The sequence below is a fragment of the Sorex fumeus genome, unplaced genomic scaffold, assembly GCF_029834395.1.
Source record: "Sorex fumeus unplaced genomic scaffold, SorFum_2.1 ptg000010l, whole genome shotgun sequence".
NCBI classification, from domain to species: domain Eukaryota; kingdom Metazoa; phylum Chordata; class Mammalia; order Eulipotyphla; family Soricidae; genus Sorex; species Sorex fumeus.
The window spans coordinates 30,301,934-30,316,494 of record NW_026606067.1 but is presented as its reverse complement, the minus strand read 5'-3'; the positions used below and the strand labels follow the sequence as shown (position 1 = coordinate 30,316,494).

The 14,561-nt window shown below is 39.1% G+C and overlaps 1 protein-coding gene across 1 annotated transcript in view; it reads left to right on the top strand.

The window, feature by feature from the left end:
• Nucleotides 1-6,181: 6,181 nt before the first annotated feature.
• Nucleotides 6,182-14,561, top strand: part of WDR49 (WD repeat domain 49) — a 211,590-nt gene continuing 203,210 nt past the window's right edge. Inside the window, exon 1 of the mRNA XM_056110563.1 lies at nt 6,182-6,337. Within this exon, the coding sequence (XP_055966538.1) occupies nt 6,182-6,337 (156 nt within the window). The remainder of the gene's footprint in view (nt 6,338-14,561) is intronic.

Genomic DNA, 14,561 nt, shown 5'->3' with positions numbered 1-14,561 from the left:
GATTATGGGAACACATTCCTTTACTTACCCCTAGATTTGGGGACTGATGATAAATAAATAAATTGATATTATTTGATGGAAACACAAAGTTAATTTCAGTTAAGATTAGGAGGTAGAGGAAGAATGATAGGCAAAGGTGAAGAATAGACCAGTTGGTAAATGAAGGACAAAAGAAAGTGGGAATAAATGAGAAGGGTGTTACATTTTGTTGGTGGATATAAGTTGTGAAGGGGAAGAAAACAGGATTTGGGTGTAGACAGGAAGTTATGATAAAGACATATATGAAACATTTGGTTGAAAGAACATTGTAGGTTCATCCCAATATTCCAAAGGAATATTCCAAAGGAATATCCCAATATTCCCAATATTCCAAGATTCCAATATTCCAGAGCAGCACATTCATCAACTTCTTCTCTTCATTGCATAGTCCTTCCACTATACCATTTCATCAGTTCTGATAGAAAGAACACTGCTCGAGCAGGCCCAATAACGTCTCCATTTTGAGACTTGTTGTTACTGTGTTTGGCATATTGAATATACTCTCGGTAGCTTGCCAGGCTCTCCTAGAGGGGCAGAGGAATCGAACCCGGCTCGGCCGGGCTGGCTGCGCACAAGGCAAATGCCCTACCACTGTGCTATCGCTATAGATGTCTATTAGTTTGTAGCCTTCTCTCCCAACTGCGTTTTCTTCTGAAAGCCCAAACCATTTCCACCAGCTGCTATCATTTCCATGGAGCCAAGTGTTGGACACAGCATGCGACAAATTTCTTTAAGGAAGCATTTTAAGAAATAACATTGGTTTTATCCTTGGGTTTATTGAGTTACTCCCACCACACAGTGCTCCCGAGGCTCACCCAATTTCATCAGACACTCCCAATCCTCTTTGTTTAATTTTAACCTCTCCTTTGTGCTCTTCTTCCCCTATCTGTTAATCACTTATATTCTAAATAAGACCCTGCAACTTGTAAAGTCAAATTCTTCTGAGGGCTCTAGATTTTGTTTAGGTATGTGAAATATGGCTTTTTTTCTTTCCTTTATTTCCTTTGCAGTTTATTTTAGTGCAATAGACACAGGAAGACAGTTAATGCTTTGCTTTTGTAACATGGGAGCTAATTGACTCCAAATATTTAGTCCTGGGCATCCTTCATATTTACTGAATTAAACCTCAGTTGCCCTTAGTTCCTAATACCCCAAAAGAGGGGAGGGGGGTCCCAGCGAGGGACACAGATGGATCCAGGGCAAGCCATAACTTATCCTGGCATCAAAAAGGTACAGGATAAATGCCATAAGAAGTATAATAAGTTAAGAGCATGGTCATGGAACAAACTTTGTGGTGACTCAAAAAGAAATAATTGGATAAGGACCCTGCTGAGGTTAGGAAAGACGAACTTGGCCTGAGAACTGGAGTCTGGGATATATCGCGAGATCCCCACCAAGAGCCACCCTTTAAGTTTAATATGTCTCTTACTGTTTCCATACAAAATTACTACAAATATTATTAAGAAGTAAATTTAAGATGACTGTTTAAATGGATTACTAGCAAAGGGAAGGAGAAAGCAATATACTCTTAGATAGAATTCTGCCCTTGCAGGGATCTAGGCTTCTGAGCCCTTTCATGAGATTTTGTCCTTGAGTAAATCTTCTAGAACTTCCCCTGAAGGAAGAACTTTACATCTGTTCATTGCTTATGATAATGTTCAACCACACCTGTTTATTTGTAGCCCCAGCCCTTCATGATTCTAACTAAAACTGGGAGACTTGATTAAGTAGCCACTAGTTCCAAATGTCCTATACTCCAGTTCTTTGTTAGTCTGCTGCCATCTGCCCACCAGGGGGGACTGTGCTCATCCCCAAATGTACAAGGGGAACTCAGGGTCACACAGGTGAGCCTGTGACACCCAGGAACAGTGACAAAGGTAAAATTCAGTAGAGTCAAGGGTTATTTATGGATTTTACAGAAGTTTAATCTGAAAATTAGCCTCACAAAGAATATTAACACAATTTAAAACTGTATGATTAAGAATAATTTCTAATTTTACAGAAATCAACAGTGCCAATTGGTCAACTTTTATAATAACTTGTTAATTCCTTATTATACTTTTCTATTTCTTAACTAATGCAAAACCTATAGATTTGCATCTTTATGGGAACTAAGCTAACTAGGTCAGGTCACTTACTGTCTTAGAATAATTAGAGAATTTCACATAATCTGCCTGTGGGCTACTTCCCTTTCCTGGGGCAGTTTTACACAGTGTTTTTTTTTCTATTTCCTCTTCTTTGCCTCATTAGTGTCTGCTAATCAGCTAAGTCCAGATCTCTGCATATAATATAAAACATCTAGCAAATGTTTATGGAACTGATCCAACTCATCTAAGCTATTCCTTATTAATTAGGGTGGTAAGTAGACACATTTTGTTCCCATGTGAGATTTTTTTAAGGGAATTTGAAATATCAGGGTTTAAAAAACATCTTACTTACATTAAATGATTGTCAGAAAAGTAAATTTGTGGTAAACATGTTCCCTCTGCCCTCTGTGCCTATGTGGCACAGATATCATCTATAACGTCACTGTTCCTTTGAGCCACACAGTCCTTCAGAATCCTTCTCAACACATTGTTATCAAGAGTAAGAGGTTGGGATTGGCATGAAAGAAGGAGAAAGGTAATTGTTCTTGTAAACTGTGAACCCCTCAGAAGCAGGCCTAGGTCTAATCAGGACTTGATATATAGCAGGCTCATAAATGGTCTTGAGAATGAATTGTAAATTGTAGACAGTGATGCTATAATAAATGTATAGCAAAATACTTTTTTTTCAAACAAGGGGAATTAATAGATGTATAGCAGAATACATTTTTTTTTCCAAGCAAGGGGAACTAATAGATGTATAACAGAATACTTTTTTTCAAATAAGTACAGGGTTGCTTGCCAAGATGCTCTCTTCTTTGTGCAATAGGAAATGCGTTATTGCCAGGTGTCTTATGACTACCAACTAATAGAATGCGAGAGCTGAAAGTGACCTTAGAGAGTATCTAGTGAGAATGATTCCATTTTGCATAGATGAAAAGAAGGGTCTTAGAGGGCATACATCTATTGCACAGCTTCCAAATTTACATTTCACACCTCTCACTGTGACATTTGATGTTTTATTTGCTCTTCTCTGAAGTGGTGAAAGCGATCTCTTCACTTTGTAGGGTTACTGTCACACTTAAGCAAGATAAATTATATACAATGCTTTACATGGAGCGATAGCACAGCGGTAGGGCATTTGCTTTGCACGCAGCCAACATGGCCGTCCCGAGTTTTATTCCTCCGCCCCTTTCGGAGAGCCCGGCAAGCTACCGAGAGTATCTCACCTGCACAGCAGAGCCTGGCAAGCTACCCGTGACATACTCGATATGCCAAACACAGTAACAACAAGTCTCAAACTGGAGACTTACTGGGCCCACTAAAGAAAATCGATGAACAATGGGAGGACAGTGATACAGTGATTCTAATTGTGAAAAATATATTTCATAATGTTTTTATTTGTTCATCTTTCTTTTTTACAGGGCTGGAGCGATAGCATAGCAGTAGGGCGTTTGCCTTGCACGCAGCCAACATGGCCGACCCGAGTTCGATTCCTCCGCCCCTCTCGGAGAGCCCAGCAAGCTACCGAGAGTATCTCACCCACACGGCAGAGCCTGGCAAGCCACCCGTGTTGTATTCGATATGCCAAACACAGTAACAACAAAATCTCCAATGGAGACGTTACCGGGCCTGCTCGAGCAAATCGATGAACAACGGGGGGGGCTTTACCTTTACCTTTACATGGCATCTGGAGTGTATTAGATACTATAAAAGTGAAATTTCCTTCTTTAATTTTTTTTAATTAGCTGAATCACTGAGGGTATCATGAATAATTTAACCACGAGTTTATTTTGTGTTATGCTGTTTTTCCAACATATTTTCAATGAGTCTAAAACTTTATTTTAGGGGAACTGGAGAGCTAAGGGAACTTTTCTTGCAACTGCTGACCCTAGTTTGATCTCCAGCACCTCATGTGGTTTCTCAAGATCCTCTGAATATCTCTGAAGCGATCTCTGGAGGGATCTCTGAATATAGAACCAGAAGTAAGCCCTGAGCACAGCTGGGTGTAGCCCCAAAACAAACAAAATCCCCAAATTTAAAAAGAATTCATTTATTTTAAACTTTCACCATGTACAGAAAAACTCTTAGTTTTCTTTTTATATTTTTATATTTTTTATATTTATCTTATAAATATAAAGCACGGCCTTTTATTATGTGAAAATAAAATATTTTCTGTGTGGAAAATAGAACTTTCCAGATGATCTTACTTTGGACATTGTGGGTTAATCATAGTATTTCATACTACATATATACACCTACACTTATATAAATATATTTCTTCATCCTACTGACATATGAATATATACACACATATATATTTCCTCTAATGTCTGTAGTGTGTACTGTAATTATATATGTACATTTTCTTTAAGATGCACACATGTTACATATTTGTCTCTTGACTTCAAAATAATATAGTAATAAATTTTTATTAAGAAATAAGTGACTCATATGTGGAATATGAAGACACTTCTTGGGGAATATCAAATGTCCAAATGCAATAGAAACAAAGAGGGAACTGGTCCTCAGTAGGAAGCTTGACACTGGGGTGGATGTGTGGGAAGTTAGGGAAGGGGACATTAGGAAAACATTAGAGGGGACAAGTGCCGGCCACAGAGGCTAGCGGACAGGAGGTAGCTGGGAAAGTTGGACGAGGGTCATAGACAATGCTGAGGAAACTGGTGTCAAAACAGCATATGCCTGGGGCTGGAGAGATAGCACAGCAGGTAGGACGTTTGCCTTGCATGCGGCCGACCCGGGTTCGATTCCCAGCATCCCATAAGGTCCCCTGAGCACCGCAAGGAGTAACTCCTTAGTGCAGAGCCAGGGGTAACTGTGCATCGCCAGGTGTGACCCAAAAAAAGCAAAAAAAAAAAAAAAAAAAAAAAAACCAGCATATGCCTGACTCAATCATAAGTATCTTTATAAGTTATTTATGGTGATTCAATAAAAAAATGAAAAGAAATGATTGAATTTTTCTTTAAAAATACCCTCAATATTTATGCGAAATATTCAAAACTTCAGGTCAGTCATGAGTTGTGAGTTGAGAGGAGGAAGGAAAAAAAAGTTTAGTTGGCTTTATGTTGGTTGCTAGGAAACCTACAAAAGCAGCCGACATAAATGAAACAAAACAAAACAACCCCACATTGCTAAGAAGGTGCCCTTCAGAAGCAAGAACCTCCTTCACTGGGAGGAAATGGTGACTCTATCTCTCCTCACAGCTCCAGGTAAGACATGAAATAGAGTTTAAGTCTGTAACATGTTAATAGAAGAAAGTTTAGCCAAAAATCTTTTGAGAAGTTGCTTTTCTAATGCACTTCAAATGGAAACTAGAAGCTATATTCTATGCTGGTCACTATCAACAGAGGGGAATTTTTCACTTTTATTTTTTAAAAACAAGCCTGGGCAAACAAAGTATAAAGGAGGGGTGGTTTTGAAGAATTCAACTCCAGATTTTGGTAATGTACAGTGAAATGAAGGAAGTGTGGGATTTGAGGGTTTATGTTCCCTGCGTCTGGGCTTGAACCTTTTAGCCTCTTAATTCTATGCCTTGGACCTTGGTCATAGTACAGTGGGTAGGGCACTTGCTTTGCATGCAGCGAACCCAGGTTTCATCCCTGGCACCCCAGGGAATCCCCCTACGATGTCAGGATTGATCATTGAGCTCAGAGGCAGGAGTAAGCCATGAGCACTTCTGGTGTGACCCCCAAACAAACTAAAATTATATACCTTGAATCAGTCATAATACTTATATATAATCACTTATATATCTGTATACAAACTTATTTAGAAAAATGTCAGGAGAGAGAAAGAGAAGTAGGTATTTAAGAGAGAACATAGGCTTTTCCAGAGTGAAAATAGGCAAGCAGAGAAACAGACACAAGCACGCAAGATATGTATGCAAAGGAGAACAAAGGTTCAAAGAGCAAGCAATACCTTCATACATTTATTTAAATTCTATTTATAAGTTGAGTTTCTTTTTAAAGGCACCAGATGAAGAAGTAAGAAGAAGGCATAGATCTAGCTGAATGCTGTTGAAGAGAGGTGAAGTGAGGATGAGTAACGTCCTTAAGTTAAACATGGAGTTCCAAACTGGACCCGAGAGCTTGGAGGAAAAGGACGCGGCCAGCGCAGAGGAGGACTATGGTATTGGACTACTTGTAAACTGCCTCAGCGTGGATGACTTGGTCAATATTCAGAAGGTCTTTGAGGTAAGCATTAATCTTGTTTACTGAAGAGTCTGAGTTATTCATGGAGTCTAGTACCAAATAGATTTTTTTGTTTTAAAATAGTTTACACATTTGATTATGAAGATAGGAAAATAAAAAAATATTATCAGGCTTATATAATTAAACTATATGGCTGACCCGGGTTCAATTCCTCCGCCCCTCTCAGAGAGCCCGGTAAGCTACTGAGAGTATCCTGCCCTCACGGCAAAGTCTAGCAAGCTCCCCATATTCGATATGCCAAAAACAGTAACAAGTCTCATAATGGAGACGTTACTGGTGCCCGCTCGAGCAAATAGATGAACAACGGGAGGACAGTGCTACAGTGTGCTTTATAAACTATATAATTAAACTATTTAACTATCAGTTTTAAAACTTGAAAAAATTTCAAGGGTTTAGTTTCACAATTTGGTGTGTGTTTTGTATTGTTCATGTCACCATCAAAGTTCAGACTTGGATTTAACCAAGGAGTAACTTTATCCCCGAGTTGTTATTATTATTATTTATTTATTATTATTTTTATTATTTTGTCTCCTAAGTGTCCGCAGGATGTCCAGGAGACTGCCTCTGTCTGGGTTGGCTAGAGGTGTTATGAGAAGACCCAACAATTCCAAACTGCTGAGGTGCTGTGGTGCCAGAGATTACTGGGCCATCCCATAGTGCTCAGGGCATTTAAGATCACACCTGACAGTTTTCAGGAGACCTCCAGTGTTATGTTTTGTGATGCCTTGGAACCTTTTGTCCATTATTAAATTTCCTTCATTCATATGCAGAGCAAATGCTTCAGTGCAGTGCTCACTTCCTGGCCTCTATGAGTTGTTTAGTGAAATTGTTGTCATTGAATACGATTACCATAGAATTTTAGTACAGTTGTGTTGGGAGGGCTGGGTGGGGGTGGGGTGGAGGTTCATAGTTTGGAACATGGCTGGTGGTGCTCTGAGCTTACTCCTGGCTCTGCCCTCGGTGATCACTCATGAAGGTGCTCTAGGGACCATGTGGGGTGGCAGCAATGAAACCCAGGTCAGCCTTATGCGAGACAAGTGCCCTACACATAGTTCTATATCATGACTGCCATAGAAGAAGAAAAATTAATTTTTGGACAAAGTTTTTCTTAGGGATTAAAATAGTTTTGGAAAATCAAAAGTATGGCTCTGAATGGGAACAGCATAATTTCTAAAGTGAGTTCCAGTAATTAAAATTTTTGCATGTCACGTGGAAATCAAATATATGTCACATGGAAATGCAAACCACACTTCTGCAAAATCTTTATTCTGCCATCCCAAGTGGCAGAGCTCATTTTCAAACCATATTTTGGCAGTTCATTGCTCAAATTTCCATGTGAGGAGTCAGTACCGTTTTCTCTTTGTAAACTAAAGCAGTACTAGATAAGTTTCTATTCTACTCCTATGTAACAAATAAACGTTAGAAACTTGATACAAATCAATAATTTTTCTTTCTAATTTAAATAATTTGTAATTCTGTAGCTTTACCTAACACACATAACACACACATATATGCACAGATAGATAGATAGGTAGATAGATAGATAGATATGTAAGTTTCATTGTCTCATGTGGATAGGATTGAGTTTTATTCCAAGATGAGGAACCTAGGTAGGCATGAATATATGTGTATATATATATTCTACTTAATTGTATTTATTAAAATATAGTCTCTGGGCTTCAGAAAATTCCCCAGAGCTGTAAGTATTTGCATTAATTTCAAACAGGTAGAATATTTTAGAATAACACTTTGAAGCCAATAAAGCAGGAAGAAATTGAACAATTATATTGACCTGTCGTTGACACAAATTTTGATTTTGATCTTTTATTAGCAAAATTTCTTGCTGCACTTTTTTTTTGTTTGTTTTTGTTTTTTGGGTCACACCCAGCGATGCACAGGGGTTACTCCTGGCTTTGCACTCAGGAATTACTCCTGGTGGTGCTCGGGGGATCACATGGGATGCTGGGAATCGAACCAGGTCGGCCACGTGCAAGGCAAACGCCCTACCCGCTGTGCTATCGTTGCATCCCTACACTCTGTTTTATAGAGGTTAAAAGTCTACCTATATTGATAACGTACCAGTAATAGCAATAATTTTCTATAATTCTATCATATTCACTAGCATGCTCTATCTTACAGTTTTCTATTTTAATCTTCATAAATTTTGGTACTGCTCATGTCCAATACCCCAAATGAATTGGGCACATTTTGGTAGATATAGCAAACATTTTGACAGCTTGAGCACATTCAGAAAAATGTAACAGCAGATTATGACAGCTTTGAATCTGGAATGAGCAGAAATGTGGCAGTTTTGTTCTGGTACTAGGAACAGAAAGAAATTGAATGCTAGGGTCTGTCAAGAGAGTCAACATCATAAAGTTATTTGTTAAAGAAAGTCTAATGAAAGTTTTTAAAAGATATATTGAACTTTGCAGATATAATTTCATGAAAAAAATTAGTCCATGAAGATTTTCTTTTTTTACCTTTTTTTATGGGGGGAGGTGTCATACTCAGCAATGCTCAGGAGTTACTCCTGGCTCTGCATTCAGGAATTACTCCTTGCGGTGCTTGGGAGACCATTTTGAATGTCGGGGATCTAACCCAGATCTGCCTGGTGCAAAGCTAACACCCTACCCGATGTACTATCCTTCTGGTTCCTAGCCCATGAATTTTTAGCAAACTCAATAGACACAGAATAGAGCAATTCCATTTGACAAATGACAAATGTGCTACCAGAAGTTAAAGTTTTATCCTTGAGACAACATGATTTACAAAGTATGGACACCAAGAGATAAAAAATGCAAGATGATTTCAGTGGAGTCTTGTCAATCTGTTCTGATGAAAGGCTTCTAGGTCATAGGAATAAATTGCTGTAAAAGGAAAAATTCTGTATATTTTACAATACAGGACTCTGAAGCCAGTGATTTGTAATCCTATCACTAAAGCCATGCTTTTAGAAATGTCAGTCTCTTTAGTTCTTATTTATCTGTTTTAGTACATAGAGAGTATCCCGCCCACATGGCAGAGCCTGGCAAGCTCCCTGTGGAGTATTCGATATGCCAAAAATAGTAACAAGTCTCACAATGGAGATGTTACTGGTGCCCGCTTGATCAAATCGATGAACAACAAGAGGATAGTGCTACAGTGCTAGTACATAGATTACTTTTTGTAAATGAAAAATTATTTTATATTAGGTAAAGTCTTTCTACTTTAATAGAAATCGGCATTGCTTAATTAAAAAGATAAGTTCAGTATTTGAATTATGTGGTGAGTGTTTTCTGTAATTTCTGAAAAAATATTACATACTAGTTAAGTCTTAATAGAAATTAATATTCATTTAGAAAAAAGTGATACTTATTTTTATTGTTATGGCATATGATGATATAAATGACTCAGACTCAGTATTTAAGCACCAGGGGTCAGATTTATGATGTTCAATCCTAGTTTTGCAACTTACTTTGCACATATCACTTACCCTCTCATTGCCTCAATTTTCTTTATTTCTAATACGTGGATAATAGTGTTGTGTGAGAATTAAACTGAGATTACTTAGAAAGAACTTAGAGGAGTGCTTGACACTGAGTATGTACACAGTTAATGTAGGATTTATATCACTTGTTAAAATAGAAAAACATAAATTCAAATAGAAAAAGTGTGTCCTTTTTACACCTTCTCTTTCATGTTTTATTAGCATGAAAAAGATTTTAATTAATGTTTAAATCCTTTTCATTATAATGAAGAAGTTACATGAATAGAAATGCTAGAATAGTAATTTACGGATTTCATTTTCTTTCAAGTTATGGTGTCCAAGAAAACCATATATCAGCTTGAAAGGAATGAAACTTGTATTATTCATGAAACTGTAAGATGGTCGTTACTCATATTTTTTTGTAACACTTGTAATGCCTAGAGATATGACCTGTTCTCTGGAAATTCATGTCATTTTGATGTCAACCATATTTTACATTTTCTTCGATTCTTCAAAATTTATCTATTGTGTGAGGAATGATGGATGTAGTTTGCTGTTTTTTTTTTAAGAATGCTGAGAAGTTGAAATTATGGTGTAAGGGAAATAGAATTTTGGAAAACTCCTTTGAGACCTGATAGGTCTTGAGCTTCTTCTGCTAGGCTGACTATGCAGTTGCCTGAGTATTTCTTTGCTGGTGTTCTCCGTTATAGACTTCTCCATGGTGGGGCAGTTTATTCCATGCTCCTCAAGGCTCTGCTGCCTGTTTGCTTTATAGCTGAATTCACTGGCTTAGGTGGAGAACTGCTTCTGCTGGAAACTGCATCTATATAATCTTCTGGATGATTCACTCTGACCCAGGATGTGAGACCAGAGCAAGTGCTAGACCTATTCTGTCTATTCCACACTAGTATTTTCCTAAACCACACTAAATCTTTGATTGCAAATAGTTAGAAATCAACTTTCCTAAAGCATCTGTAAAAGGCAACATATGTGTGTTCACCATAAGAAAAGCTAAAAGGTAAAGGTAAAGGTAAAGGTAAAGGCCCTCCCGTTGATCGTCGATTTGCTCGAGCGGGCCCAGTAACGTCTCCATTGGAGACTTTGTTGTTACTGTGTCTGGCATATCGAATACTCTCGGTAGCTTGCCGGGCTCTCCGAGAGGGGCAGAGGAATCGAACTCGGGTCGGCCATGTTGGCCACTTGTAAGGCGAACGCCCTACCCGCTGTGCTATCACTCCAGCCCTAGAAAAGCTAAAACAATTCAATATATAAAAAATGTAAAAATCCTGCCAAGAAATCTTCATAGGTATTTGGGAGGGGTCTCAGTAAAAGCCAGTGTAATCTAATGTAATCACAGTAAAATATATGTAGTGGTTAAGTATAATCTAAGTACAATGTACTTGTGATAATTGAAAAATCTAGCAGAAGTTTTTCAGGACAGAAAATTATGTTTGAAATGTTATACAAGGAATAAATACCTAGACTTTTGGCTATTTTTGTGCTTGATTATTTTAACCAAAATTACCAGGATTCCTATAGACACATTCACAATATGGCATATGAACAATGTTTCTTTGATCCAAGTCACAGTAAATTAAAAAAAGGCAGAGATAATAGAAAATGTGTTCTCTATCCACAATAAAATGAAATCAGGATTTGATGCCAAAAGGAAAGGTGATATATTTATAAATTTAATGTGGAAGTTACTCTACATAACCAGTATCACAAGGGGGCTTAGAAAGTACTTTGAAATGAGTGAAAGTGAAGACACGCCATACCAAAACTCATGGAATTCAGCAAAGCACTGTTTAGAGGGTTATCTGTCACTGTAAACATCAATTTTTTAAAAGCATTTTTAAAAGTTCTGAAATAAATCATCTAAACTTAAACCTCAAGAAACCAAAATAAAAATTAAATAGTAGGGTAAATCAAGATAAAAGGACAAATACTAAAGGTTAAAGTTGAAATAAAATGGATAAAACAATTTAAACTAAAGGCCTAAAAACTAAAGGCCCTCCCGTTGATCATCGATTTGCTCGAGCGGGCCCAGTAATGTCTCCATTGGAGACTTTGTTGTTACTGTGTCTGGCATATCGAATACATCACGGGGAGCTTGCCAGGCTCTGCCATGCGGGCGAGATACTCTCGGTAGCTTGCCGGGCTCTCCGAGAGGGGCGGAGGAATCGAACTCAGGTCGGCCATTTTGGCTGCATGCAAGGCAAATGCTCTACCGCTGTGCTATCGCTCCTCCAAAACAATTAAAAAAATCAACAAAATGAAAACTAGTTATTTGAGGGACTGGAGAGGCAATACATGGGGTGGGGCATTTGCCTTGAATGCATTTGACCTGGGTTTAATCCCCAGTCCCACACAGGGTCAGATTCCCTGAGCATTACCAGGTATAAGCACCACCTGCACAGAGACAGGAGCAAGACCTGAACATCATCACAAGGTGTAAGCACCAGCCAGGAGTAAGACCTGAACATCACCAGGTATAAGTACCAACTGCACAGAGCCAGGAAAATAATGTGTCAAGCATATTCTGTTACTGCGTGGAAAATTCTGTAGGTGTCTGGTAGTGTAGCTAGTTTATAGCTTTGCTCAAGGCTTCTATTTTCAGGCTGGAGAGAGTACAGGGCTTCAGGTCTGCCTCACATGCGGCAAACCCAGTCCAATCCATGGCACCACACACAACCCCCCAAGCACCACCAGGAGTAGTTCCTGTGCATGACTAGGTGTGTCACAAACCCTAATCTCCCTCAAAGAGAAAGACCTATATTTCCTGCTCATCTTTTACTGATTGTTATATTGATTGTTAAAAGTGTAATAAAAGGTAATAAAAAATAAAGTATTGATTTTTTTTGTAATCAAGTAATGCGATAATTTTCACATTATCGCATTATCAAAAATAATTTCATTACTTCATTACAAAAAAAAGGGCTGGAGCGATAGCACAGTGGGTAGGCATTTGCCTTGCACACGGCCAACCCTGCCAACCTGAGTTTGATTCCTCTGCTCCTCCCAGAGACTCCTGCAAGCTACCAAGAGTCACCTGCACGACAAAGCCTGGCAAGCTACACATGACGTATTTTCGATATGTCAAACACAGTAACAACAAGTCTCACAATGGAGACGTTACTGGGTCCGCTCGAGCAAATTTATGAACAACGGGAGCACAGTACTACAGTGCTTCTTTGATCCAAAAATTAAAAGTTTATATGACTGACTATATAGGTTTTAAAGGAAATGTATAAAATTGGAATTATTGCTGTTTTCCTATCTTTGAATTATTTTTCTTTCCTTCAAAACTATCAAGATTACTCCCAATTTATCAGAAACCCAGTCTTCTCTTGACCGTCTTACTGCCTACTGTATCCTTGCTATTTTGATAAACAAGTAGTAAAGCTTCCTGGACATGTCCCATGTTCCACGACTATTCTGTTTCTTTCCTTATATCCCAGGCATTATTAATGCAAGACATAAAGTCACCCATCTTTGCTTCATTCCTGTTCCTCATTACCATTGGATTTTGATTATTTGTTACAAAATGATACAGTACATAAGGCTCATTAAAATTTTTAAGATAAAACTTATGCTAAAAACTCTGTTTAATGGGCCAAAGAGATAGAAGAGAATGCATATCTTGTGAACAGCTAACCTGGATTTGATCCCTGGAACCACATGGTTCCAAGAGCATTTCTGAATTCATCCTTGGGTACTCCCAAGTACTACTGTGTGTGTCCCTCACGGTCCCTGAGCACTGCCAGGGTAGCTCAGGCAAGACCTCACATGGCAGATTTGAGCAATACCACAATGCATTCTGGAACCATATCAGTTTGTTCTAATTGATATAAACCCTTTATGGAAATCAGTGGAGGTAAAACTGATCATGATCATGGTCATCCTGTTGTTTGTCGATTGCCTCGAGCAGGCACCAGTAACGTCTCCTTCGTCCTAGCCCTGAGATTTTAAAAAGTGCCATATTCAAGGCTCTCTCAGGGTTAGGAGAATGAGACCCATCATTGTTACTGGTATTTGGAATATTGGATAGGCCATGGGGAGTTTGTTAGACTCTGCCATGTGGGCAGGTTACATTCAGTAGCCGGCCAGCTTGTCCAAAGTAAGAATGAGAGAGTAAGATGTCGCACAGTCATGCTCTTCTGGGAGCTGGGTTTTACAGTATCTGGGTCTTGGCCGTTGATGGGATTACACGGCGCCGGGGGGCAATTGGTGGATGTGCCCCCCTGCCTACTGGAAGATGGAGGATCTGGGTGGAGGATGCTCAGCCCCAATCCGAGCAGGCTTGGAGATCTCAGCCCTGGGGACCGCATACCTCTGTTCCTCTGCTGGTACCTTCATGCGTGTGGAGAGTGGTATCAGCATGGTTGTGGCTGGTTCTGGAGGTCTTCAGCTGCCGGAGCTCTCCCTAGACTCAACCCGCCCCCCTCCAGGGGGCCCCAGCGAGGACAACTGGTAAAACTGGGTGAATTTAAATGTATCACTGTATCACTGTCATTCCGTTGTTCATTGATTTGCTTGAGCGGGCGCCAGTAACGTCTCCATTTGGTCAGCCCTGAAATTTTAGCAGCTTCTCCTTACTCGTCTTTCCCAACGCTGCTGTATTGGAGGCTCTCTCAGGCTCAGGGGAATGAGACCCGTTATTGTTACTGTTTTTGGCATACACCTCGGGTAGCTTGACAGGCTCTGCCATGTGGGCAGGATACTCTAGGTAGCTTG